Here is a 27,992-nt window from a genome sequence, read left to right as displayed (position 1 = left end):
TTTTGAGCAAAAGTTTTATTTTTCCTGCGCGTGAGTACACATACAACACTAAAAATTTGGTATGTGCGCACAATCGCACTGTTAGGAGAGTGGGAGTGACCGACAGTTGTTATCCACTCCCATGGATACATTACCTTTTTGTTTACAATTTGTAGATATATTTTATTATTTAGTTTTAATCTGTATTTTTAAATAATTCATTAATTTTAAAATAAAAAAGTAATGGTTGTTTTTATTAAAAAATTTAAAAATTGTTTTAACGGTTATTTCACAGCTAATTAACGTCTATTTAATAAAAATAAAATAAAATATTCATCTATAAATATTCATATATAGAGTATGTTTTTTGTAATATAGTCTCACGAATCTTTATCTGTAAGACAGATCAATCCTACTGATATTCACAATAAAAAGTAATAATTTTAGCATAAAAAGTAATACTCTTAGCATAAAAAATAATATTTTTTCATGGATGACTCAAATAAACGATATTCACAATAAAAAGTAATATTCTTAGTATAAAAAAGTAATATTTTTTCATGGATGATCCAAATAAGATATTTGTCTCATAAAATACGACCCGTGAGACCGTTTCACACAAGTTTTTGTCTCACACGTTACCCAAATTATTTTAAACATCAAAACACATTATTCTACATCATAAATCACTCCAAAAAGCTTCTCTCTCCTATTTTCATCATCTCAATTTTTAAATTTTTTATTCTTAAAACATACTTTGTTCCGAAATGGATGAAATTACCGAAGTTTTTTGTGTAAATAATTTGAACCCCAATATTTTTATGAGTTAATGTGTGTTATAACGAGAACAAATATAGATATCCTTAGATAAAATGATCTTGCAGCCAAAGTTTTGTCTAATTTTACAATGATTCTAGTCAATTTTGGAAATATTTGTTTCCTAAAAAAATTGGAAATATTTCATTTGCCCAAATCGAATTTTACCATGTTTCTTGACACGTAGGTTTCTTGTTAATAATTTTTTCATTATTCTATTATTTTGCTGTCTGAATAAAATCTGAATAAAATACAAATCTGCATATTATTATAAAACGAAAATGTTAGCCACCACCCAAAAATGCTTTACGTGCCAATCTATTCACCATTTTTGACTTCTTGAAACTTCTGTTCATTCCCACGTAAGCCCTCGCTTGCTGTTACTGGCAAATATTTCCTCAATCTTGACGAGAATTTAAAAGGCGGGGGCTCATTGGTTTGATGGGATAAAAACCCTTTCATTTTCCTCGAGCTAGTGATACTGTTCACGATTTTTTTACCAGAATTATCTGGTAGAACTCCTTGCTCGTGGGTGGGTATCTATGATTGTAAAAAATGTGCGTTTTTCTGCAGTTTTGTTTTGATGGGGTGCTTGATTTCTGTGGAAATGATATTTTCTTTTCCTGTTGTTTTGATTTTCGTTTAGCTTTTTTTTTTTTTGCCAGTATTTGTTTTTGCGTGGTACTGTGCTGAATTATTGAGTTCTTTTGGGTAAGATTAATTATCTGGTGTTGTTTCTTCCGTGCGTTGACTAGCTTTTGCATTTGTGGCACTTATTTGAGTAAAGATTTTGTTTTTTTCCGGTTTTAAGTAAGCGGAGATGATGTGCTTGGATTTGACATTGGAATCGAGAAAAGATTGAATCGGTGTATATTGAATCATCATAGTTCTGTTGTTGAGGCGACGTCATAATGTATTTCATTGCTTTAAAACTTACATTTTTTGAAAATTTACACTTTCACTTGACTTTTTCATTCTGTCGCGGGGCAGGCCACTCCTCGTGTCCCCTTTCCCATGGAATTCTGCTTGTCTTGTGAAGTTTGAGAATTTGGATGCGTAGGTACTGATTTCATCGGTGACAGAGCCAAAAATTCGGTGAACACGGGAAAATGGAACTCAACTCTGGCTCTGCACTGGAGTTCATGTTAATGTGTTTTCTGCAATTCGCGTGCTGCTTTAGTCCTTATTTAGTATCATCTTCACTATTCATGCATGACTCGTAGCTAAGCCAAGCATGTTGCTTTTCACAGTAACACAATTGTATTATAATTAAAGATAAAGTGAGCATGGCGGAGGAAGAGAGGGTCACTTCGAGATTTGAAGTAGTTTAACATGTTCCATAAAATTCTCTCTTAACGTGGTTACTATTGCTTTCCTGTCATTTTGGGAACACTCGGGATCGCAAACATAATTCACTTTGTTAGATGTTTCACTCAATTAAATTCTTGAGAGTTGTATAAATGGAATTGGGCAATCTCTCTCTTGATCAACATTTGGGGTGGAGTTAAGCTCAAGTTAATTATCTTAACATATTATTATAGCCAAAACAAACTGTTATGTGTTGGAATGTGCTTATAACACTTATGGGCTGCCCGTTAATATTTTGTGAGCATTACGCTACAGTTATTTATTTTAGGACGCGAGGGACGACTGGATTAATAGATTGGAAATTATATATATGGACTTGATAGTCTTCTCCTTTGAGCTAGCTTTTGGGTTGGAGTTTGGTTCAAGTCCATTAATCTTAACACCTTTGTTATCGGATGATTCGGGTTTTATCGTTTGATTCGTGATCATTTTGATCCTTCCTAATTCCTTGATGCATTTTATTTGGTTTATTTCTTGGCAACTTCATAGCTCTTTCGTATTTAATTTCTTGTTTGTTATTTAATAACAGATTCTTGTGATGTAATCATGAGTATCCTTTGGATTTTATAACTTTTGGGAACAAAAGGAGGTTGAAAAGCGTTACGAGGTCTGAGCTTTTAAGTAAGAAACTTGGTGGAATGGGAGGTTGCTGTTGTTCTTCCAGGAAGCATCAGTTTCACGGAACACCAGTGTATTATTATGTGAGTCATCTTATTTATCATTCTTACCAACCCTATTTTGAATTTTTTTTTCGAATAACCCTCTGGTGATTTTTTAATATCCTTGTATGTGTTTCTTTATTAGTATTTCTAATACTCACGGGCATTTGGTTTCTGGTAATATTTAGTTTACTCTTGTTAAAGTATGAGAACTTTTTTTGGTTATTTGAAATTCGTAGAAATGTAGCATTGGAGTATAGAGTAGAAAGCAATCTCAATACATTTGGTTTGAACTCCATAGAAGTATAGTGTTGATGTAGATTAGCTTTGAAGACGAACATCTTTCGGAATGGACCCGAGATGATTGGAGGCATTTATTACATTTATCTTTATAGTCATCCATTAATTTAATCCCATATATTTTAGAAAATTATATTTCCTTTCCCAATTTTTTATAATCAATTCTAATATATGAACTCCATTCCACAGTATCCACGAGGTTCAGAAGAGCATGATTCCCTAACATCTCATGATGGCATGGCTACCGTACGAGCTTCTGCATTGTTAATCGACGTGAACCTAAATATGTCAACTCCTGACGCTTATCGACCCCCTCCCGCTCCTCTCCCATATGATTCAGTTTTTGGGCGCCCAGAATCTACGGATCCCGAGTCTGGAGAAGTGACTATAAGTGCACACACGCTGGAGAAGCCTAGCTGCATAGTTCTTAAAGGAGCAAATTGCTTAAAAGAATCAGAAATTCTTTCCGTTTCTCCGAAGAAAATAGATCTTGAATTTTTGAAGTCGGAACCGCTTACAGTTTCAACGGACGAAGATGATACATGTCCTACGTGTCTTGAAGGTGAGTACTGTTGGATATCTTGCCCCCCAGAAGTATGCTACGTTTGTTCTTTACATTTTCACCGCCACTTTGCGACTAGTTATTATGATTTCAATTGGCTACTTTTGAGACCAAGTCTGAAGCTTCTTGTCTCAAGTGCAGTTGACTCATCCTTATTTATGAAGCTAAACATAATATTCTAGAGTCTAACTTTAATGCTTATAATATTTGGTATATTATCTCGTAAACGTTAAAAAGATTAATGAATTCTTTGAAGAAACTTCACTTGTTGGAGACGAGGCACTGATTTCATTCTAGACTTTCAGCGAATAGCCTTGAACTGTACTGGAGGATCGCTTTCTTACGCGTACTTTCATTTTTGTCAACTTATATAATGGTTCAATATTTGTTCTAATTCACAGTTTTAATCTTTCTATCCTTCACAATTTTGTCTGCAGAGTATGATAAGGAGAACCCTAAAATCTTGACCGAGTGCAGCCATCACTTTCACCTTTCATGCATACTCGAATGGAAGGAAAGAAGCAATATGTGCCCCATCTGCGATCAGGTTCGTCAATACTACTAGTTCTCTATCACGAAACTTGGATATGTAACTCTGCAAAATTTAGGTTGTTAACTTCCTGGAAATTAGCAATAAAAGACTTGACTAGATTCTTGTGATAATGGACATTTTAATTCTTGAACCTGCAGGAAATGATTTATGAACGTGTATGAAATTTCCAAGATGCATACTTCTTTGGTTTTTCGATTTGTAGCTTCCCGATGTATAAACCAGCAGAACCACGCCATTCATTACTCGTCGTATATTGGATTCAAAGAGCCTCTAAATACAGTTATTGATCCTGAATTCAATAAAATTAGTAAATTTATCCATGTATATATATATATGTCAAACTACTGGAATCTCCCCAAGGCATACCGGTGTCTTATTCGACGCTGAGAAAATTCACCGTATACATAATTAGCGATTTCTTGTAACTAGGGAGCCAACTGCAGTGCAAAAGAGCTCCATCATATTCAATGTTGTAAGTGGTGAAGATTTAAAGAATGTATAGATATGTGGACGCTTCTTATTTATTTTCCAGTAGCTTCTTTGTGCTCAAATTGAGTGTGTCTTTGTACATTACTCGATTCAATTCAATGATACTGGTAGCTGGGTTTATTCAAATTTGTGCATAAATTCCACATAGCAGGACTGTATATCGAGTTAGTGATTTTACTTCAAAGGGTTTTAATTTTTGTTGGTATGCGTTATTTTTAAAAAATTTTGAAATATAGTATCGAATTAGATAGTAAATTTTATTATAAAGTATTTTTCAAGATAGTAATGAGAAATTAAACTTAGAAGAAAATTAATTTTAGGTAGTAAGATAACGGGGAAACATGTTTAAAGAGAAGAAAATGGTCTAGTGTTTTGGTATTATTTTCTTTTCTTAGAATCACATAAATTCAATAGATAAATCAGTCTTAGTTACATTAATCAACCATAAAAAAAAAAAAAAACGATCTTTCAACCCACATTACAGGTGAAGGATTAGATAAGGCAGTGTGTCTATTTGTTTAACTATCAAATTTATCATGTGGCGAGATCTTACATATTTAAAACAGAGTTGCCTCAGGGTTTAGATTTTTCGAAGTTGAAGTCACTGCCTGGGCAGCTAAGAAAGAATCCGACCAAACTCGAACCAGATTAAACTCACCTTGAAGAGCAAGCAACATACCGTGATGCATAACACCAAGTTCTGCAGCTACGATCGATCCTGGATGACGATTACCTCTTGCTGAAACAGCACAAACCGAGCTAAGATGATCACGAATCATAGCACCCACACTAAAGCAGCCACTTAGCTCATTATTATACCTTTCATCCACATCAAGTCTAAAACATCCACAGGATGCTTCATCCACTTTTTCGTGATATACAAGAGCAAGGTTCTAAATTTTAATAGATTCGGAAGTAATGATGTATTTTTTAATTTTTTTATGATAAATATTGCTGTATTATTTTATGCAAATATAATATATTTAAATTGTATTGTTATATATAATAAATATATGATTTTTCTCGTGTCTGTTATTGTCTCCTAATATCTATTCTTTACTCCGCCTCTACTTCTCGGACAAACATGTCATATAAGGCTTATATCCAGTGCACTTTCTTTGACTAGCAAAGTTTGCACACTATTGTGTTTGTCCGGAGTTTACCCAGTGCACATTGAATAATAATAAATGCGATCATAAAATAATAATTATTACCATACTCCAAAAATTAACTTAAATTCTTATTGATGTTAAATTAATGTATTTAATGAAAGGACGAATGAGCTAAAAAAAGAATATACTGTTTTCGGATTAGAGTAACTTAATTGTCTAAAAAATACGAACAAGAATACAGTAAGAGAAAATCCTACACTGTTAAATTTACTAATTCCTAGTTGTACAAAAGTATTGAAATCAATTAGCTATATAGTTTAGTTAAAAAAATTTATCTATACAAAGTTAGGGCCTTAATTTGACACTCAAATACATAGAAAACATAATGTTTTATGTTAAATAATTATTAGGCTATTTTTATTTCTACTAATTGTAGAATTAATGCTTATACTTAATAAATGACCAAAATATCTCCTACGTTCACGCTAGTGTGCATGGAACCATCAGCGCCAGCTGAGCTAGGTGTAAAGCCCGAGATTTTATTACTGTAATTTGAGATTAATCTGAAATGATTTATTCATTAATCGAGATGACTATAAACGGAACGGATCAGATCGGGAGAGCCGAAAGAAGAAATCACATTATGTGTGAAGAATAGGATTGGCGCACACGCGCGACGTGTTGGGCGCACATGCGCGAGGAAGACAGAACCATGCGCGCACATGCGCGACTTGAATGCGCGCACATGCGCGTTCCGTCCAGAATGATCGGCGCATATGCGCGACGTAGATGGCGCATATGCGCGAGCCAACAAAAGATGCTGGTTGAACTACCGGCGTATATGCGCGACTTTGTGCGCGCATACAGAACATGCACGACGCCACTTGCCTTGCTGCATGTATGGTATATATATATATATATATATATATATATATATATATATATATATATATATATATATATATATATATATATGCCTTCGAATTTCCTCAGAAACAAAGGAAAGAATCGTAGTGAAAAGCTTCTGGAGAAGAGTGAAAAAATCCTTACGCCTTTTGTGAGAAATCCGTCCGTCTGTTTTTGAATCCGATTACAGTACTGTGTTCCTATCGACGCAGGCTACAGCTGGACGTAATTTTTGTTAAGTTTAGACATGATTTGAATTTATGATATTGTCAGAATTGAATACGAATCAGATATGATGTTTCTGCTACAGTAGGCATTGTGTAACTGAAGTCAGATTAAAGAATAGACTGTTTATGAAATTGTTATGAATTTCAGAGTTGAATTGATTGAGATTTGATATCAGAGTTGTATTGTTATTGATTATGAGTTATATTAATACCGATTATGACTCGTGGTATTATATCTGTGATGTTGTGATTGACGGGGTTATCGAGACTGTATCGTTATGCCGTCGAAACATCAGTTGATTTAGATTGATCAGGTTCAGTAATGATTTCGATTGTATCGTGATTTCATGGATAGAAATTAGATTGTACATGGTTCCGATATGGATCAGATTATGTATTGATTTGAGTATTGATCAGAACAAGTCTTGAATTGGATATATACCGATATGGTGTTTATGTGATTGTCATTGCCAGACTGGGTATGGACAGATTGGAATACAAGACTTCGTCTTTGTCAGACCGAGAAGATAAAGGTATAAATAAATGTTGATTCGGGATTGCACAACTCAAGTTAGGTTTGACTTGAGTTTCCCTAAATCACATACTTTATTTCATTGCATTGACATTTGCAAATTATCATATTGATATGTTTAGCTTATTGAATTATAGCAGAGCAAGAGTTTGAGTCTAGGACAGATCAGCCTAGCTAGGGCAGAACCGCCGAGTCTTTGTCAGAACCGCTGAGACTCTAGACTTACGGTGTATCGATGAGCTTAGGTGTAGATCGACTTCTATTGTAGACATTCGATACAGCATGCCGAAGTCTAAATTAGATTGGGATCCCTAGGATAGAAATAAGTTGAGATAAGATAACAAGTCATGGACTTAAATACAGATTTGTATTAATTCATGTGGTCAGATTGGATACATGTTTTAATGTTTGTTTATGCTCTTATATATGTTTTATATGATTGCATGCTTACATTGTTTATACTGGGATATTTATATCTCACCGGAGTTATCCGGCTGTTGTCATGTTTTGTATGTGTGCATGACAACAGATGGGACATGATCGGGGTCAAGAAGATGATGAGAGGAGATCAAGATTAGAGTGGTGATTCCGGACTTGGATGTAGACTTGGTTTGATACTTGAAATTTAGTAGTTGCACCTTAGATTAGGTCTTATATTATTTATACTATAAAATTAAGGTCTTATATTATTTATACAAAATATATAATGGATACTAAATTCATATTTTTATAAATTAAACTTAATATTTGAAAACTATTTATTTTATGTTGATACATAATAAATATAAAAAAATAATTAATGTATTAAATGAATAATTTTATAAAAATATATAAACGATAAATTCGATAATAATATTTTATTTTAAGATACTAAGATTGTTAATCTCGGAGGTAGTTTAGTTATTTATATTATAATCTAAAAAATTGATGATTAACTTTTAAAATATGATTTTTTTTCCATCATACAAATATATTGAAATTTAGTTTCTTTTTTAAATCAAAATTTTATAATAAAGGAAAGTTATAGATATATTAATCAAGAAAAAAAAGAAAGTAATTGATCAGGGTAATGTTATGAAAAAATAAATAAATAAATAAGTCAAAGATTGTGTAAATACAGAATATCCATTTTCGAGGCGGCGAGCTCTTTTGGGCCTAGTCAGTGGGCTTTTTTAAGGAAATGGAAACAATAATAAAATTAAGGGCCCAAAATAAAGCTAAAATCCAACAGCCCAGAACAATTTGGAAACTGTGTACTAGCCACCATTGGAGCGGCAAGATTCACAGGGAACTCCTGGTAGAAATCAGCGGATTTTTGGCGAGGATTCTGAATTCTAGAGTATGTTCAAACTAAGTTTTATAGTTTTATTGCAAACAAAGTTTCCTTCGTCGAATCCTTGTGAATTTGCTCCAGTCTGGACCTACTAATTAATTTACTGTTAGTGATTATTTGTTTAAATTCACGGGAACGCGTGATTGTTATGGGAATGGTTAGAACTCGGAAAGGAAAAAAAGGTTGTTTGTTTCTAGAGAACTATAAAACGCGAAGTGCTAGGATTCTTGGACTTTTGGTAGTGTGTTTGATGTACTGGTTGAAAAGAATCCTGAATAATTTAAAAGTTTTCCCTTTGACTTATTAACGTCACTTCTATGTTGTGATTGGGTTTGAAGGATTGGGTTGAGGTTGGGCATTTGGAAGTTCTCAATTTTTGAATGCACCACTATAATCAACGGATGCTAACATTGTTTTTCGAGAAAGTAAAAAGGAAGGTTTTTTAGGGTGACATCATAGGTTTAAGCTCATCCTTTACATGTAAGTAGAGCATTTGATAATGAATTAGGGATTTAGAATTCATAGCGGAATATTTTCAAAGCTAACACCACTCTTTTGTTTGATTACTATATTTTCAACTATGGCCTCGGACAGTTTGATTTCAATGATGATGAACCAAATGATCGCTAGATGCATGCTTATAGTCATTGTTTGTTCAGTTTTCATGTCATTTTGCCTTTCTTTCTTTTAGTTAGTTCAATTGCATTTAATTGTTGTGCATAAAATTCTATTACGGTGTGCACACATGACAAATATGCCAGAGAGCTAGCTCTATAAAACTTGTGGCAAGCACTAACTACTACTCTCATGGGCCACGATATACAGGTCAGAGCTTAATCTATCGCACTATTACCACTCAAAGGTATATTCTCACTTGTACATATTAGTGCACACACATTCACTCGTTATTTTATTTTTTGGTAATTCTTTCTCGTCTTGTCTTTGTCAGTGGGAAGTGAATAATCATACATGGGCGTGATTGATTTATTCTGCAACACTTCAAATATTTGCATTGACACACGAAAGCCCACTCGCAGTTCTTGTTCATTTGGACGGAGTAAAATTAGGTTTATGTCCTCCTCTGTGTTGCCTGATTCTGTAAAAGTAGATGGTCAACAGGATTGTGGCTTCTCATTGACTGGGGATTCTTTTATTAGACCCCACCTCCGGAAATTGTCCCCTTATCAACCAATTCTTCCATTTGAGGTGGGTGAAATCTCTCCATTTTTTCCAGTTAAATGTATTGCATGGTTTCATATATTTGTGTTCACCTATTTTTACTTTTCTTTTGGTTAATTTTATTTGAAGCTCTCATCTTTGGAGTAACAGCGAAGTCACAATATTATTGCACTATAGTTGATTATGATGACTATGGTAAAGATGGGTGTATCCTATGCACTTTATATTGTTTGCCGGCAATATCAGTTGGTTTTGATTTTTATTTCACTTTTTTTAATATTAATAACTAATTTCCTCTGATGGCACCTGATTTAATAGTGTAGTCAAAATGAACTATGAGTACTTAATTTCACCATTCTCAAATGGTGTAACTTGTGAGATGAATATAATCCCAGTATATCCCATTCTCATACATCTCTGATGCAATAGACTTGTTAAATCTGATTGATTCTAGGCAGTTGAATGTTTGTTAGTTGATTTTCTTTCCTAGAGAACTTATTTGCCATTTGATTTAATGATGTGTTTCGTGTGTTGTTTGGATTAAAATGGAATTGTATGTGTGCCAGGTTTTGTCTCTTCGTCTTGGTAGGAAGCCCGAAGACATTGTAAAACTAGATGCGAATGAAAACCCTTACGGTCCTCCGCCGGAGGTATGGCTAATGCTGCATAAAGTCTTTGTTTTATGCATCTGTGGATTTGGATATGTATCTTTATAAGTTTATCCCCTCGTGCATGCATCTTTTTTGGATTTTTTTAACAAATTACCAGTTTCTTGTAGGTTTTTGAAGCGTTGGGATCAATGAGATTCCCTTATATATACCCCGATCCGCAAAGTCGTCAATTACGAGCAGCACTTGCTGAAGATTCTGGTATTGAGGCTGAATATATCCTTGCTGGATGTGGTGCTGATGAATTAATTGATTTGATAATGAGGTTTGTGGCATGGTCCTTTGTAAAGGTTATTTTATCTTTATTTTGTCTTTTATGGCTTGATATATTTCTCTAAGCATTGATTGATGCTGCAGATGTGTATTAGACCCTGGTGAAAAAATAGTGGATTGCCCACCGACATTTACAATGTATGAATTTGATGCATCTGTTAATGATGCAATTGTTATCAAGGGTAGGTATGTTTTAATCTTGCACGGAGTCTGAAATTGGGGAGTCAACTTCCCTCCATCTTATGTGGATCCTTGTGTACTTCATCAAAGTCTCTCTCCCAGCTATTCGAAATATTCTCCTTTGATGAGTTTATGATAAATGGCCTGCATATGTTGGTGAACCAACGCAAAATTATGTTTGTAATTAGAAATTGATGACAGATATATGTTATGGTAGATTGGTAGTCATATTTTTCGAATTATACTGTTTACTTGATTAAGCTTTTGACAATCTTATATATTCAATCATGTATTTTATGTTTTCCTCTCATGATCTATATGGGCTAATTCTATCCTTTTCCCTGTTTTGCAGTACCCAGGAAGTCAGACTTCAGCTTGGATGTAAAGCGGATTGCTGAAGTTGTTGAGCGAGAGAAGCCGAAGTGTATATTCTTGACCTCGCCTAATAATCCAGATGGAAGGTACTTTTGTGTTGAATTTACTGTTTTCTGCCTTTTTTGCTTCTTTGGGGCTTGTAACTTTTCCTGTGACGATAATTTGTCTCGTGTAAATATTTGTTTCTTGTTGGATTTTTTCAATAATTCATTCATTGAATCAGTGCCCACTTTAAGCATATTCTCTCTTGTTAAATTATTTGTGTGCAGTAACATCCCATGACTTTTGTTTTAACTTTTTCTCTCCATGTTTTTTGCCAATGGCAAAGCAATCAAAGGCATTTTCTTTTCTGGGTGAACTTTGAATAAGCTCTATTTGCAGAAATTTTCCTCCATATAATATCCATTTGAAAGGTGGAAACTAGAAGACCTTAAGGCTCTGTTTCCACATGTCATGTTTTGTATGTCTTTTGGCTACACCAAAGTTAGTGACCAAATAATGTGTGTATGTGATGTGGCAACCCTTGGCAGGGTGGTTATTGTCACGCCTCGAGCCCGGGCCCGCGCTTGCATGACTTTTCAATGAGCCCTATAGCAACTACTTCGCAGTCGTCCTCATTTTACGAAAATGATTAACCCAAGTTGCTATAGAAGTCAATTATAGCTTATTATAAACTCATTTTAAATATTTAATTTTTAAGATGTGGGACAAGAGGTATCACAATCATCCCTCTTTCAGAACGCGACATCCTCGTCGCCGCCTGACCACTCGATCCCCCTTCGAGAATCTAGAGTTGGCTCCTACAGGTTCAAGAGGTGGCTCACGTCATGTAGCACTTTGTCCCGCAGGTTCAAGAGGTGACTCTCATGCACGTAGCACTTTGCCCCGCACAACATTTATTTCTTGGTGTTCCATGCCGGTAACCAGCTCTGATACCATTCTGTCACGTCCCGAGCCCGGGACCGGGCCCGCGCCTGTGTGACAATACAATGGACCCCTATAACAACTACTTCGTATTCGTCCTCGCTTTACGAAAATGATTAACTCAAGTTGCTATAGAAGTCAATTGTAGTCTATTATAAACTCATTTTATATCTTTCATTTTTAAGATGTGCACATGAGGTATCACAATTATTTATCTATTTTGTACCGTACTCATTAACATTGGTACACAATTTACATTTCTGCCCTTACATCACTGTCATTCATTCTCCTTGCATAAAAGCCATAATGGGCTTAAAAAAAACACAAAACCATAATTGGTCATTATAACAGTTCATCATTTTGCATAGCTAGTGTTTATGCAGCTGCTTTTCCTCATTGTCGCAGCCTCAACTCATCTCCAACAGCCAAGGAGGTTGATATTGTTCGAGAAAACCGACTAAAAAGATGGAAGTAGGTCACCATCGCAAGTACACCCTAATTCTGAAGGAATTATGCGGTGAAGACTGAAGATCGAGGAAGACAGTCGGCATTTTGGAATGACAAGGGGCAAATCTAAACAAAATTGAATCAATTAAACAACAAAAATCTAAAGCCCAGAACATAATTGGGAAGAAACCAGAGTAGTAGCAACAAAATCAAGTACTCTACAATGAAAAGTTACAAAGTTGCAAAACCCTGTTAAAAAATTCGTTTAATTGGAGGCCAATGAACCAAAAAACAAAGAAGAGATGCAGGAAATAGATAGTGTATCACACAGATTGTGAGAGAATTCTATTTATCTATCTTACTTTTATCCCATCATACAAACCAAGCGGTACCTAAGCGTGTAAGTAAATTAAAAGACAAAAGATAAAAGTAGGATAGGAAGATATATCTACTTTTTTTATAGAAGTTAGAACTGAGTAATATATTACTGCTTTTATGGTATAGTAAAGCGTTTTTGGTGGTTAACATATGGGTTCATTGGTTGATTGCCGAAATTTGTCAGTATCCCATTCAAGTTTTTAGTGGAGCAAGTCTTAGAATTGTGTCGTGCTTAACTACTGCAACGTATTCGCTTGATATGCTACACTATATGCTGTTATGGGTCCTTGTGGACTAAGTTTTAACTATTTTTTTCATGTATACTATATATAACTTACCTTTTGTCTGACAGCACAATTGATGATGAAACTCTTCGGAAAATACTTAATTTGCCAATGTTGGTTGTGCTGGATGAGGCGTACATTGAATTCTCAGGACTTGAGTCTAGGATGGGATGGGTCAAGAAGTATGAGAATCTAATTGTGCTTCGAACATTTAGCAAACGAGCTGGTATTTTTTCTCCTTTAAAGAGTTTCGTGTTGTACTAAAACAAGTAATTCCCAACTTAACTTGCATTATAAAGATCCAAATTTGAGCTGATAATCACAATTGACATCTTGGTGATGCAGCTTTAGCAGGACTTCGAATTGGATATGGAGCATTTCCTTTGAGCATTATAGAATATTTATGGAGGGCTAAGCAACCATATAACGTGTCCGTTGCTGCTGAAATTGCGGCATGTGCAGCATTACAGAATCCTGCCTATCTTGAGGTATTGGGAACCAACAAAAGACATGGATTAACCTTTACCTATATCTTATAATAGGATCTTTATATAATTCAATGCCGTTAATGTGTGCCAGAATGTGAAAGTGGCTTTGGTACAAGAACGGGATAGGCTATTCAAACTTTTGAAAGAAGTGCCGTTTCTCAATCCATATCCAAGCCACTCTAATTTCATTCTTTGTGAGGTCAAGTCTGATATGGATGCCAAGAAGTTGAAGGTACGAAACCTTGACTTGTGTTTAATGTTATCATCTTTGAACGAAAAATTAGGCCAGTGATTATGTTATGTCTTTGTCTCTTAAAGGCTCTTAATTTGCACAAGCTTTCTGTTGCTAGACAAGAATTCTGTCATGAGAGCTCCTAATATATGATTGGTAAAGTAGATTTGATTTGGAACTTTATTTTCTCTTTGATTCATTTTATAATAACTTAATCATTGAGTCCAATTAAGCAAAGGCTGATTCGAGCTTGTGAGACCATTTAATTTTTAAAATATTTATGAAAATATCAATGATGTGTCAAAGTTCGCAAAAGACTTATGAGTAATCAAATAAAATAATACGGGATTCAGTTCGACTATATTCTAACATTTCAAGCTTCGCTTTAGTTGGATAATTTCGATTCAAATTCAAGCCGACTCAAAGAAGTTGCATTATAGTTCGATCTGTTTGCACGACTAGTCTCACGAATGTAGTATAAATATAAAAGCCATCATGAATACCAGGAAATGGAGTTTTAATTGATTCTGCTAATATGTGGTCAGAAGAAAGTCAAAAATGTTAAAAGTCGTGTTTTTAAGTTGCTCCTGCTATCATGCTTACATGAGAGTGTTGAGACGACCCTAAACTTCAATTTTCTTGGCTAAATAAGCATTTATAGAAATGTTAGTGATTCAATTGTGCACATATTATGGAAAAATTAGATTTTATTTTTCGTCGTCCCCAACACAAATGGTATCAGCACTAAGTTCAGTTCTTTGATTGCTACATCACGAGTTGGAGCAATTGTTCAGGAAGAACTATCGTCGAGATTGTCTCATGTGATTGTTTATGTTGCATATCGATTGGCACTTTGTTGGCACAAATTTAAATATTTGAGTAGCATAGTTTCTACCAGTTACAAAGATGCTTGACCCAAGAAACGAATTGTAAGCAATCATGCTTCTTCCTTGTAGGAAGACCTCGCGAAAATGGGAGTGATGATTCGTCACTACAGCAACAAAGAGTTGGCTGGTTATGTCCGTGTTTCTGTCGGCAAACCGGAGCATACTGATGTTTTAATGGAGTGTCTCAAACGCCTCTATTGATCGAACCTATTTACACCGTTTGGATAATGTTTTCTACATTTCAACTGTTGTTTTGCTGCACTAGAAATGTGTGTAGCGAATGTGCATTTTGATTTATTTCCCCTTGGAAAATAATGAATCTCTTACTCGAATATTTCGAATGAAATTTGTGGTGATTATCTAAAAGCATTCATATAGTTAATTATACAACGTAGAGTATTAAAATGTGTGGCGGCCGCCTATGCTATAGGTTGGTTCATGCACCCAACTCATTGTAAATGGTTCCGAGTAAATTGACATTGATCGAGCAAACTTTTCCTGTGTGGTTTTTCGTTTATATTTACGTTTGGACCAAAAAATATTGTTTATTCTACCAGCGACGCAAAATGTAACATCATGCACTCAGCAAATGGAGGATTAAGAGCAGATATACTTGGGTCGCCGTGATTCATATCGGTCGTAAAAAGTAATATTTTTCATTCAGATCATTGTATGTTGTATAATATATTTTTTTATATAAAAATAATATTTTTGATTTACACAAGGTTTTTTTTATAACATAACTAACGAAAATGAAATTATATTGTGAAAAATATTTTGAAAATAAAAAATAATATTTTTCGTAGATTGGGTCGAAAATTTGTCATACAAAATTGGTTTATAAGAGGATTTCACTTAATTTTTCGTGTCTCGGTTTATCAGATCATGCATATGTTTTGAACCCTGTACTATAATATATTTGGTGTTATTTACTATTTATATGAGAGAATCTGGTAACTTCATGCTCACCAAAGGTTGTGGGCGGCGCTACCAAACTTGAATTGACGCAGTTTTCTTTAAATAATTTTTGCAAAAGAAAAGGGGGGAATTGCTTTTACTCAACTTTTCTCTTGCATTGCCCAAACAACATATATAATTAATATAATTCAACAAATTTTTTCTTAATAATGGATCTGTTTGTAGTCAATACTAATCGAACTGATGACATTGACTATAATATCAACAAATTTTTTCTTAATAATGGATTTGTTTGTAGTCAATACTAATCGAACTGATGACATTGACTATAATATCGATTATAAAACCAAACGCTTGAAGTTTTACTAAAATTTATAGCTGATTGTAACAGTGCAATTCATATACTTTTAAACCGCACATAGTTTAAACATCATTTTTGATTACTCAACTCAACAAAGACAATTACTAAACGTCTTTTTTGTTAAGTAAATTGATTGTTGTCATAAAAAAACGAAATTAGATCAACTTGATTACACTTAAATAAAAATATTTAAATACTTTTTTTAAAGGAAAAATATTTAAATACTTAAAATTGAATTTTATCATAATTAATTATTGTGATTGTACGTATGACGCGTGCCACGATAATAGCACTACATAACAAATTAAGCAAACAAAGAAATGTTGGTGTGTTTCCTAGATAATCAATCTATTCAAATTCCATAAATATTATATCTTTTCCTAAACTATGCAAAATTGTAAGAATGCAATAATTGGAAATTCGGTTCATTTTCGGAAGGTTGTATGTATGTCAACTTATGCTTGTTTATATATATAGACACACACATACTAGAACAAGTGCATGTGTTTCGCACGTGAAAACATAAATACGTGGAATTATATATTTGAAAATAAGCTAATGCGTTTGATATATTTCTTAATCTTATTATATTATCATTTATTTTATATAACTGACGAACAACGTATCAAAATTGATTCTAACACATCTCTAAGTCTAATATACAAACGTTTGAAGATAATACCAAAATTATTATCAACGTTGCAAGAATTGGTTGGGCTATCCATTCAACTGACGATAGTCACGTCTGCATTAATATATTTATTAATTTATATACAACACAAATTTTCTAATCTTTCTCGTTAATTTGCCACCAAAATTTTAAATTTTAAACTAGGTCTTAAATTTGAAACTCTAATTATAACAAATATATCTTCATAATCAATAACCAAATTTAATTTTCAATAAATAATGGGGCCCATATATTATATGCTATGGGCGAAGAGTCATTATTTTATTACAGAAATGATACTTTGAAAATCTATTTAAATAAGTTTGATTCAGGCTTAATATTATGATGATAATTTTTCCTACGGATTCGAAGTTTTATGAGAAAAATCCGAACCGAAGAAGGTGATCTTTTATTTTTTCGGATTCAGCGATTTTTTAAATCTCCAAAATAGTTTTGAACGGGTATAAAAATTATTCTCATCACCGAACTCTCTGAAAATATAATATAATAATAATATTTTTGAAAATATTAATAATATATTATTAATATCGATATTAATTTTAATTTTTTTTGCAAATAATAATAATAATAAGTTCGGGTTCAGATAATCTCTGCCATTCCCGTCCTTGCTTCATTGATATTTTTGAAACATAGTTAAAAAGTTTATCCTCGTAAGCAATTATAGGTGTGTCGTGTGTGGATGAAATTTGGAGATGAGGATGAAGCTTACAAACCCCGTCCAGTCCTATTTTCAGATGATACCCCCGGATGGAGGATGTACTCGACCAGCTCTCGATAGCCCATCTTGTTGGAAGCCCAGCATTCTAAGAAGCCCGAGAGGTTATCTGTGAGGTCATCCCAGCCGACCTCCCGTGTTAGCAGTTGCGACGATCAGAGAGGACAACCGAGCTCCCGAGCCGAGCTCCCTGGCCGAGGTGCCGAGCTCCCTGGCCGACCTCCCAAGCCGAGCCGACCTCCAAAATGGTAGTATCGGTGTGATGGGAGACATCTTGGCCGAGCTCTCCAGCTGAGCTCCCAGGAGGTCCAGACTTCAGGCGGGTTCGTACATATGAAAATTCTTGCTCAGATCTTAAGTGCATGGCCCACGGAGAGCAAAAGCCCAGAAAAATAAGGCCCGTTGTGAGTCTAACCAAATTTGGCACGATATCTAATCAAATCTGGCACAAGATCTCATCAAATCTTCCGAAGATTATGAAGATCTAAACCTACCAAACTAGGACTCTACGGTTCACCTATAAATACCAGGTTTCGTTAACTATAAAATTCATTCATATACTCACATTCTCTCGGCACACACATTACTCTTTCAGTTTTCTATTCTCTGAATTGAGCGTCGGAGGGGCTACGCCGGAACAACCTTCCGACCCCCTTCTAACACTCTTGTTTGTGTTTCTTGATTTCGAGGTGTTGGATCTGAGCTCCACGGGTGACGTGCCGATCTCCCAACCAACGTATCGCGGATAGATCCGAGCTCTCCAAGCGAAGATCTGACCTCTCAATTAACATCGCCGATTTCAGCAATATCATCAGACAAGATTTTTTTTCGAGTCTTCTAAATTTAATTAATTTTATATAATTTTTAAATAATGGACTATCCATAATGATATGTGATAAGTTCAAGAATAGAAACTTATTATTACACTTTTTTTTAAAACATGATTTTATTTTAGTTATTATACATTATACACATGTAACATGTTAGCTCACACGCATATCTTCTGGTGTTCTCCATTTATTCATCAAGGCTCTTCTAAAGTCCCTTGCTTTATACAGTTGAACAAGCAATTCTGCTCTCTATTTCTTTCTCCAGAAAAATCAAGATAATAGAGGCAAGAGTCAGTAGATTAACGATGTCTTCTCCGAGCAAGAGGCGTGAGATGGATTTAATGAAACTGTAATTTCTCATGTTTTTTTTTGGCTTTACTTGTAATGCGGAGTTGATTATTTTTTTTAAATAAAAAAATCATGCTTTTTTGCATTTTTTTCAAGAAAATGATTATTTGCAGGATTTTGTTTTTGTTTGTTTTTTCTTTCCTGAAATAGGATGATGAGTGATTATAAGGTGGAGACTGTGAATGATGGGATGCAGGTGTTTTATGTGCATTTCCATGGACCTAAAGACAGTAAATTTCCTTATCCTTCTCTCTGGTTGTTGATATTTATGTTTTTGAATGAAGATTTTGTGGTGTTTGATTGTTGGGTTTCTTTTATTTCATTCTTAATCTAAGTTTGTTGACTTTGCAGTTTTTGTAATTTATTGTTCCATTTTTGGGATGTGTAGATTTATTTTATCATGATTATGTTTCATGATAGGCTAAGTTTTTTTTTTAAAAAAAAAGGAAGGAAGAAAAGAAGGAACGAGAAGAGGACTTTTTGTGTTTTTTGTACTTCATAATTGACATTATTTAAGTAACTATTCTATTTAGCTTTTAATTCTTAATGTTTAATTAAAATGTTGTTTGCATTCATCTTTGTGATCTATAAACCATTTGTCCGTGACCATGTCTTAAGATTGTGTGGCAATTGAGAAAAAATGGAAAAAGAAAAGAGGGTGGTACTTTTTGGGTTGTTATGTATACTTCAAAATTGATAGCTCTTAAGTAATTCGTAGTTTTTAATATTTATCTTTCAAATGTTGCACAAATGTTGAAGTTTTTTTCAATTGACTGACTACCTGGCTCTTATAAGTTGAGATCAGTTTCTGCCAACGAATCTTCATTTTGTTTCTTGGAATGAATTCGTCTCTGTTAAATGTGCTAGGCCCTTACCTCGGCGGAGTTTGGAAGGTAAGGGTGGAGCTTCCCGATGCTTACCCATACAAATCTCCATCTATAGGATTCATTAACAAGATCTACCACCCAAATGTGGATGAAATGTGAGTAACATATATTTAAAGTTTAGATTAATGTGAGTAACATGTATTTAAAGTTTAGATTATCTCCCATTACTGAGGAGTAAATTTTTATGTGTATATTGAGAGTATTCTTTGTGGATTATGGAAATTCAGGTCAGGCTCAGTTTGTTTAGATGTTATTAACCAGACTTGGAGCCCCATGTTCGGTAATTCACTAGTATAGTTTATTTTGCCTATGCAAATTGTAGGTTTTTTAGCTATTGATGTAAATATCAATAGATAAGGATGCTTCTAACTGCATACATACTCGACAGACCTAGTGAATGTGTTTGAGGTATTTCTGCCGCAACTTCTCTTGTATCCTAATCCGTCGGACCCTTTGAATGGGGAGGCGGCAGCTTTGATGATGCGTGACCGAAGTGCTTATGAACAAAAAGTCAAAGGTACCAAAAGCTTCACTTCTATAAATTAGTAAATGTCTAATGCTTTCTGGTTTTTATACGGTCTGCCGAGATCAAAAGTAAGAAATACCCTTGGCTTCTTCTCTGCATACTGTTGCTTGAAGTTCGAACTACCAAAAAAAGGTTTGAGCGGCTCTGAAGTTTTCAAGTCTATCTGATGTTTATTTTCTGGACAATGCTTGGAATTTTCTTTTTATTGTTCCAATACAATGCAAGGCAAAGGATCCCAGAATCATTATCAACACTTGGAACTCATGCTTAGTTCTATTAATTTTTTTACAAATTTATCTCCGTTCGAGCCTATCGTTTAAGGTATTTGGTCTTCCTGATGATTTCATTCCCATGTTTTGAAATGGGAACGATCCATGTGAGTGGAATTGTTATTCCTGATTTAATCAAGAACTTTTATTGTCTTTTCCAGTGACACTTCACGCTTCCCATGCTTTGTTTTTCACAGTTCACTGTAAAATTCGGAAGGACCTGAGAATTTTGTGGATCGATGATGGTAACTTATATATTTTGACCGGTGAAACTTACATTATTAGAATATGTTACACATGAAATTGGATTTTCTTTCATTGAAGGGGATGGCTCCCACTGCTCATCCTCTTGGCTTCGTCCTTGCTCTGAAACATTAATAGATCTTCTTTTACGAAAAAGTAACACATATGGGCAAATCTAGGATGTCACAATGGAAAGAATTATATATAATTAAAATTCATTTTAGTTGACTGATCTCCTCCCTCAATCCCCCACCTGAAATCCCTTTTCCTGTTGAAGGTGGGAAGTTCTTTTCTACCATTGTAACTGTTGTGAATTCACCCCTAGTGGATCCACCTTTTTTGTTTCTTGCCACTACCAGATAATATACCTGGACTTTTTCTTGATATTAGATTCTTACATCAACAACATCTTGTGAATGTGACGCCCATGTGCGAATTTTCCAGAATATTGTCTTAAATATGCCAAGCCAGAAGATGTAGGAGCTGCACCAGAAGAAAAGTCTAGCGATGATGAGCTAAGTGAGGAAGAATACGACTCTAGCGACGAGGCAGTAGTGGGGAAAGCGGATCCATAGCTGTCCTAATCATGTTACTATCCACCTGGATTCTGCATATGACGACGCACTTGGCTACACCCTCAAGATCAAGATCCTTTCAAATTGCACATAGCAAAATTATTTAGTTGTACCGTTATTCAAACATGTTTGATTTACCTATTTAATCAAATGTATGGACAAACCATGTTTGTGTAAATGTATTGTGTTTCATTGAATGAGATTATCTGCTATTTTATAACTGGGTTCAGAAGACCATTTCGAGTCGAATTTTCATATTCTTTCTCAAGTTTGGCATAATGGCATGACTTTCAGATCAGACTTTAGATCGACTCACCTAATGAACGAGGTTTAGTTAAACAAGAAGCCAAAATGTGGTCTCACGAATCTTTATCTGTTAGAAGGTTTAACTCTACCGTTATTCACAATAAAAACTAATATTTTTAGTAAAAAAAGTAATATTTTTTCATGGATGACCCAAATAAGATATCTGTCTCACAAAATACGAGGTCTCTAACAAGTTTTTGCTAATATGTGGAAGCTAGTTTAATTTTGGAAATAATATTGGTGATTAATGTCGAACAAAATAATTTCAATTCAGAAACGGATTCGAGTTTTTCTGAATTCTCTTGGAGTTCGTTAAGCAAGGTATACATATACGTTATATGATTGAATTATGGTATAATTAATTTGGTGGAGTATAAAACAGGAAATTTTGGTTGATTCCGCAAAGGCATGAATCTTGATTTAAAATCTAATTTAAAAAATTAGAACTACACCTCCCTTCAAGTTTGTAGGATTATATAACAAAAATAGAAATGTTTATTATATCTTCAAAAAAAATGGTAAATTTTGAAAAATATGGTTAGCCTATTATTTGATTTTTGCTATATGTAGGAAAAATCATTTTAAAAATAGTCAAAATTAAGAGGGTCTATTTAATATTTCTGTGTGTAATATTTTTATTTTATTATATAAAATTTTAATACATTTGTTATTATTTTAAATTTATTGTATATAATTTAATAGACATTATTATCATACGAGTTAAACTTAATTAAAATACTTTAAATTTGATAGTAATTTGAAATCAAATTTTCTATTTAATCTAAATAATTATTAAAATTTCTAAAAAATAATTATTAAAACATTAAAAATTATAACCAATTGTTGTGTTTTGGCAAGTTGTAACGATTTATGTTAGTGGAAGGGTAAATTCGGAATGTCATAAAAATATTTTACCAATAAAATATTTTTTACTACTAGGAGAAAAACATAATACGCTTTTATTTAATTTAATATAATAATAAATATTTATATATAAAAATACAAATCCGACCTGCCGGATTCGAACCAGCGACCTAAGGATTTCAGCAACAAACTACAGTCCTCCGCTCTACCAACTGAGCTAAGGTCGGTTTGTGAGGCTTATCTGTTATGTAATATATATTTCAAAATCCATGTTCAAGAGAACATGTCAATTTCCTATAATCATTTTTATAAATTAAGTTTTATTTGTGAAAATACACTAAATCGTTACATGTAATATAAGATTTTGGGCCTTATCCTTTTGCCAACTCAATTATTTTGATATAACAGAGAGTCAAACAACTGAATTGATAAAGAAAGCTACAATAAATTTACTACACACACCCTTTCACAAGTACAAGTACAAGTTCTACAATTTCCTTCAAGGCCTTAATCAACCGAAACAGGTTGCATATTTTCAGCCTCTTTTCTTAGCTCTTGGAACAGGACAGATGACAAGTATCGTTCCCCGAAACTCGGATGCACCGTCTGAAACAAATTAGTATAATTTTTACGAAAAATTAAAGATTTTGCAAAAACAACTCGAATCAAAGTTTTGGTTATTGGAGTACACCCCTACATACCACAATGAGTCTGCCCTTGTTTTCAGGCCTCCTAGCAAGCCTGAGAGCTGCAACGGTATTCGCACCCGATGAAATCCCTACCTACAAGACACCACACCTTCATCACATAAGCTAGCATGCCAAATGCTTGATGTAACAAGATAAAGATTATAGCGTGGAATTTGATTTCTGATGACATATGCAGATATGCTTAGTACATCAAAGTAGTAGTTTTCAGGGGGCAAACGAGTGGAATGTTACATGGTCACATTTTAGCAAAACAAAGAATAACAAGAATCAATCAAATGAAATTTGTCACTTGAACTACGTTACCATGAGTCCTTCTTTCAATGCCAATTCTCTAGCCATGTTAACAGCATCTTCACTCGAAACCTGAAGCACAGCGAATATGGGAAACATATTTTAGCTTCTGTATTTAGCTGAAAATAAACATGTTTTCACAGCAAGAATGTTTTGATTACCATGAGAACCTCTTCCATCACATCCATGTCTAAGATATCTGGTTTGAATCCAACTCCATTTCCAGTAATATGATGAGGACCTACAAGATCGATAATAATACACAGTTTTACATAGAAATATGTTGCGAATTCTCAGTCGATGCTCCGCTCAAAAATGCGCTTCGGAGGATGACATTTGTCTATCTGATAGATAAATTTGGTCCAAGAGTTTCTTAACAATTTCCACTGAAATATACCTGCCTTACCACCATTGAGAATATTACTTTCAGTAGGCTCAAGTCCATAAATCTACAAAATGAACATTAAGAAAATTGATAAAGTTGTTTATATCTCCATGTGTGTTTTATTTAACATCTATCTGTGTTACCTTCACATCGGGATTTTGTGATTTCAGGTACCGTCCAACACCGGAGACGGTGCCACCACTTCCAATACCCATGATGAAAATATCGACTTTACCATTGGTATCATCCCATATCTCAGGACCTGTGGTCTCAAAATGTACCTATATATACTTTGGTTTAAAGATTACCAACACAGCAACACACGCTCAAGTTTGCTTAATCTTAAAATAAAAATGACATGCATTATAGGCGGATGTCTTTGTAACTATATAGTTAGAATTTAGAGAGTGCTCATGTAATCAGAACAAACATAAAGTTACATTAATATTGCTAGTTGGGCTAATCATTTGCTAACTAGTTGCTAGTAGAGCCCATTGCTTAGAGTTTTGATTGCATGAAACCTTTTGGTTAAGGTAAAATGAGGTTAGAGTTTGATACCTGAGTATTGGTTGGATTTGAAAACTGCTGAAGCATGAAAGCATCAGGCGTTGAATCCAAAAGTTCGTAAGCTTTCTTGACCGTACCTCCCATTCCTTTGGTTGGATCAGTGATGATTAAATCAGCTCCGAATGCTCTCATCGTCACTCTTCTTTCCAAACTTGTGTAAGAAGGCATCGTCAAAACCATTTTGTATCCTTTCAATGCTGCCATAAATGCCAAGCTGATTCCCATGTTTCCAGACGTGGGCTCAATCAATGTCGTCTGAAATTAAAGCAGAAGTTCAGCTATATATATATATATATATATATATATAGAGCCGAAATTTGAAATGTTATATGTGATCTTTCAAAGTTAGACGTGTTTCCCTCCAAAGTCCATTCAATCACCCCACCTTTCCTCCATCCCCTCTATATGAGAAACCACTACAAAAACAAAAATCCATCCAAACATGCCAATAGATTCCCATCTTGAGGAAGAAACATGCAATGTGGTCTAAAAATTCTATTTAGAAGTTCAGATATCCGTAGATGAAATTGATTCAACTATAAAAATCCATTCAAAAAAACTGATTTAGACAACTTTCTCGGCTTATCATCCACATTTAATAAAAATCCAGAAAGAAACTAGATGTTTACAATTCGACTTACCTTTCCAGGCGTGATCAATCCTTTCTTCTCTGCATCTGAGATCATGGCCAATGCAGGTCTAGTAACAAAAACATATGAAAATTCACAAGTAGCCAAGATTCAAGAATTTTAGTGGCTGGAAAGGTAATGACATCAAAGAGAAAAATAACAGAAATGTAAAGTAAGATGGATAAAAGATGTACCTATCTTTGATGCTAGCAGTAGGTTGCATCATTTCTTGTTTAGCAGCAACATAAGCGCCACATCCTTCAGTTACTTTGTTAAGATACACCAGTGGTGTTCTCCCAATGAGCTGCATCAAAGGAAACATCATGTTACAATCCTAAGTCGAGTTTCAATCAATAGTGGGGTGGTAACTAAAACTCAGACGCTCTTCCCATGATAGATTCATAATTGTGTATTCAATAAATGTGATCGATGAAAGAAAATTTTATCTTTATAAATGTGCTCTTAATAATATATGTAACTTGAAAAATCAAATTTAGTCGGGCTTTTTTAAAAAGAAAATTGCAATTTTGATCATTTATTGTAGCTTCTTGTGATTTTGGAAATTTATTATTTTGATAATCATATCTTTTTCATGTAGAATATTGATGCAATGTTTTATGACGTATTATATTCACGTTAAAAAAAAATTTAAATTAGAAAAAACAAAGGTATCATATTAGGACTTAAATTTGACAATATATATGACCAAAATCGAGATAATCTACCAAGACCAAAATCGCAAATAAAAAAAATTGTACATTTTTAAAAGTTTCGGAAACCAATTTAGATAGGTCCGGTCGAAGTTATACCACTAAGTCTGGACCGGGCTGTTGATCCGATCCCGCTGGTTTAACTTTTACCCCATTAACCGTGGCAACTCCCCTTATCAAGTCTTTTCGGACAAGCAAATTTCTGGCAATTAAAAAAACTCACCGGCACCAAAAAAGGGAACCATTGAAACAAAATGAACCAAGAATCCCACACGAGGATTCTTGGATCTTGATAAATCATTAATATATTATTACTTGAGACCACTCGAATTATCATGCAACAACTGAAAATCAATTCTAAAACATAGAATTGACATTGCATTGAAGATTAGGAGCCAAAAACTTCATCTGGGACTGTGAACCCATCAATAATATAGTATATTCAAGCTCTTAAAAACTTCAAATTCGTGAAATTATATGGAAATCACCTCGTAAACTTGTTTCTTGATTTTAGTTCCGGGTAGATCTTTGGGCAGGTTCCTTAACCTCTGAGCAAAAGAAGGAAAATCCGCCAAAGGGTTTGCGCTGGAAGTAGTAAGCAATTTTCTTGATTCATTGAAACGAGAGTATATGAATCTTTTCTTTGAAAGAATGCTGAGAGCCGCCATCGACTGGTTTTCGAATAGGGAATGAAATGCTAAGTAATTAGTGTAATGGAGGAATTCGAGCGATCTGTTACTTCAACTACAACTTTGCTTCTGTGCTTTATATAGGAAAGATATCACAGTACGCTTAATTAGTTTTATTTTTGTCCAAATGAGTTCTTTGGTTTCGGCTTGCAGTGGCAAGTTATTCGTGTCATTTTCAATCACAGCATCTATTTCATTGTTAATTTTACATTAAATTAGTATCATTTTTGCACGTTCATTTCTAACCTATTTAATTCAAATCTTAATTCAAAAAAAATATTTTCGAAATATTCTTTTTATTTTATGTATATTAATTATTATATTTTATTTAATATATTTTAAATTATGAATAATGTTTATATTATATAATCAATATTATATTATAAATAAATTTAAATAATATTTATAGTTATATTTGTGATAAAAAAAATTAAAAATAAAAAAGCAAATAAAATAAAAAAAAAAAAAATAAATAAAATGAAAACCTCTGCGCCAAATTGGCGCAAAGGAAGTAGCGCAGCCTCCTTCGGAAGACAAGATGCTGCACTAAAATGGTGTTGCCCTTAACAATTGAAGAAACAAAAGAAAAAGTTTTTCTTTTTTTTTGTTTTGGTTCAGTGGATACTTTGGTAAATTTGCTTTAAATTTCATACTCAAACTTAAATTTGTATTCAGTTATTGTAAAAAAAATATATGTTTTTACACTACACTACTTAGTCCATAACAAAATGTGTTTGAACTGTATGAGTCCACGTCCGTTTTTGTATGAAAACCGATACAAAATATTAAAAACATGATACTAATATATGATATTTGAGTATCAACTCTTTCAGATCTTGTATTAATATATGATTTTTGAATACCCAAAAATATGTATAGCAAGTGTTAGAATTAATGAGAGATTTTTCTTTCAGATAAAAATCAGTATAAATATTAAAAATATAATATTGATATATGATATATGAGTGCTAACTATTTCAGATCTGATATTAATATATGATTTTTAGTACTCAAAGATGTGTAGCAAATGTCAGTATTAATAAATTTGTTTCAATTTTAAAACAATTGATAATCAAATATCATATATTTTCAATATTTTATACTGCATTTCATCCGAAAATGCAAATGTATAATTAATATCAACATTTGTTATACATGTTTAAATATTCAAAAATCATATATTAGTGCATAATATGAAACAATTGATATTCAAACATCATATATTAATATTATATTTTTATTGTGTTATATCGATTTTTATAAAAAAAAAAAAAACACGTGAACTCGTGAAGTTCAAACACATTTCTGACACCGGAGACTGAAACCA

At 33.6% G+C, this 27,992-nt stretch overlaps 4 protein-coding genes and 1 non-coding gene across 14 annotated transcripts; 3 read left to right on the top strand and 2 right to left on the bottom strand.

The window, feature by feature from the left end:
• Positions 1-1,083: 1,083 nt before the first annotated feature.
• On the top strand, positions 1,084-4,761 carry LOC140814263 (probable E3 ubiquitin-protein ligase RHB1A). 5 transcript variants are annotated; one of them, XM_073173193.1, is made up of 5 exons: positions 1,084-1,327; positions 1,786-2,864; positions 3,312-3,684; positions 4,122-4,231; positions 4,375-4,761. In XM_073173193.1, the coding sequence occupies exons 2-5, from the start codon at positions 2,802-2,804 to the stop codon at positions 4,396-4,398; spliced, it is 570 nt and encodes a 189-aa protein (XP_073029294.1). In that variant the 5' UTR covers positions 1,084-1,327; positions 1,786-2,801; the 3' UTR covers positions 4,399-4,761. The 5 variants fall into 5 exon arrangements, with proteins under 5 accessions (XP_073029294.1, XP_073029296.1, XP_073029298.1 ...); XM_073173195.1 differs by having other exon boundaries at positions 1,084-1,352; positions 2,693-2,864; XM_073173197.1 differs by having other exon boundaries at positions 1,085-1,307; positions 2,693-2,864.
• A 3,952-nt stretch (positions 4,762-8,713) lies between these two features.
• LOC140814029 (histidinol-phosphate aminotransferase, chloroplastic-like) lies at positions 8,714-15,485 on the top strand. Of its 4 annotated transcripts, none has more exons than XM_073172879.1 (11): positions 8,714-8,842; positions 9,662-9,698; positions 9,786-10,042; positions 10,582-10,665; positions 10,794-10,948; positions 11,041-11,138; positions 11,489-11,597; positions 13,613-13,770; positions 13,890-14,032; positions 14,124-14,264; positions 15,221-15,485. In XM_073172879.1, exons 3-11 carry the CDS (start codon positions 9,806-9,808, stop codon positions 15,350-15,352), a joined length of 1,257 nt encoding a protein of 418 aa, XP_073028980.1. In that variant the 5' UTR covers positions 8,714-8,842; positions 9,662-9,698; positions 9,786-9,805; the 3' UTR covers positions 15,353-15,485. The 4 variants fall into 4 exon arrangements, with proteins under 4 accessions (XP_073028980.1, XP_073028983.1, XP_073028981.1 ...); XM_073172882.1 differs by lacking the exon at positions 9,662-9,698 and adding an exon at positions 9,598-9,661 and having other exon boundaries at positions 8,744-8,842; XM_073172880.1 differs by having other exon boundaries at positions 8,744-8,842; positions 9,598-9,698.
• A 3,319-nt stretch (positions 15,486-18,804) lies between these two features.
• On the top strand, positions 18,805-21,763 carry LOC140814193 (ubiquitin-conjugating enzyme E2-23 kDa-like). 2 transcript variants are annotated; one of them, XM_073173096.1, is made up of 7 exons: positions 18,805-19,015; positions 19,165-19,244; positions 19,882-19,996; positions 20,129-20,181; positions 20,290-20,418; positions 20,894-20,941; positions 21,384-21,763. In XM_073173096.1, exons 1-7 carry the CDS (start codon positions 18,972-18,974, stop codon positions 21,512-21,514), a joined length of 600 nt encoding a protein of 199 aa, XP_073029197.1. In that variant the 5' UTR covers positions 18,805-18,971; the 3' UTR covers positions 21,515-21,763. The 2 variants fall into 2 exon arrangements, with proteins under 2 accessions (XP_073029197.1, XP_073029198.1); XM_073173097.1 differs by lacking the exon at positions 20,894-20,941 and having other exon boundaries at positions 18,809-19,015.
• A 1,063-nt stretch (positions 21,764-22,826) lies between these two features.
• On the bottom strand, positions 22,827-22,911 carry TRNAY-GUA (transfer RNA tyrosine (anticodon GUA)). Its single transcript is given in 2 exon segments — positions 22,827-22,862; positions 22,875-22,911. It is a non-coding gene; the product is annotated as a tRNA-Tyr (tRNA).
• A 150-nt stretch (positions 22,912-23,061) lies between these two features.
• On the bottom strand, positions 23,062-26,820 carry LOC140814529 (bifunctional L-3-cyanoalanine synthase/cysteine synthase 1, mitochondrial). Of its 2 annotated transcripts, none has more exons than XM_073173546.1 (10): positions 26,465-26,820; positions 25,461-25,570; positions 25,279-25,336; positions 24,629-24,892; positions 24,214-24,351; positions 24,083-24,134; positions 23,847-23,926; positions 23,698-23,757; positions 23,386-23,466; positions 23,062-23,290 (listed from the first exon to the last, which is right to left on the bottom strand). In XM_073173546.1, the coding sequence occupies exons 1-10, from the start codon at positions 26,642-26,644 to the stop codon at positions 23,192-23,194; spliced, it is 1,122 nt and encodes a 373-aa protein (XP_073029647.1). In that variant the 5' UTR covers positions 26,645-26,820; the 3' UTR covers positions 23,062-23,191. The 2 variants fall into 2 exon arrangements, with proteins under 2 accessions (XP_073029647.1, XP_073029648.1); XM_073173547.1 differs by lacking the exon at positions 26,465-26,820 and adding an exon at positions 26,076-26,444.
• Positions 26,821-27,992: the final 1,172 nt, after the last annotated feature.

This window comes from Primulina eburnea, chromosome 15, assembly GCF_022965805.1.
Source record: "Primulina eburnea isolate SZY01 chromosome 15, ASM2296580v1, whole genome shotgun sequence".
Lineage (NCBI taxonomy): Eukaryota > Viridiplantae > Streptophyta > Magnoliopsida > Lamiales > Gesneriaceae > Primulina > Primulina eburnea.
Note: the sequence above shows the minus strand (reverse complement) of the source record. Positions and strands in the feature narration are given on the sequence as shown.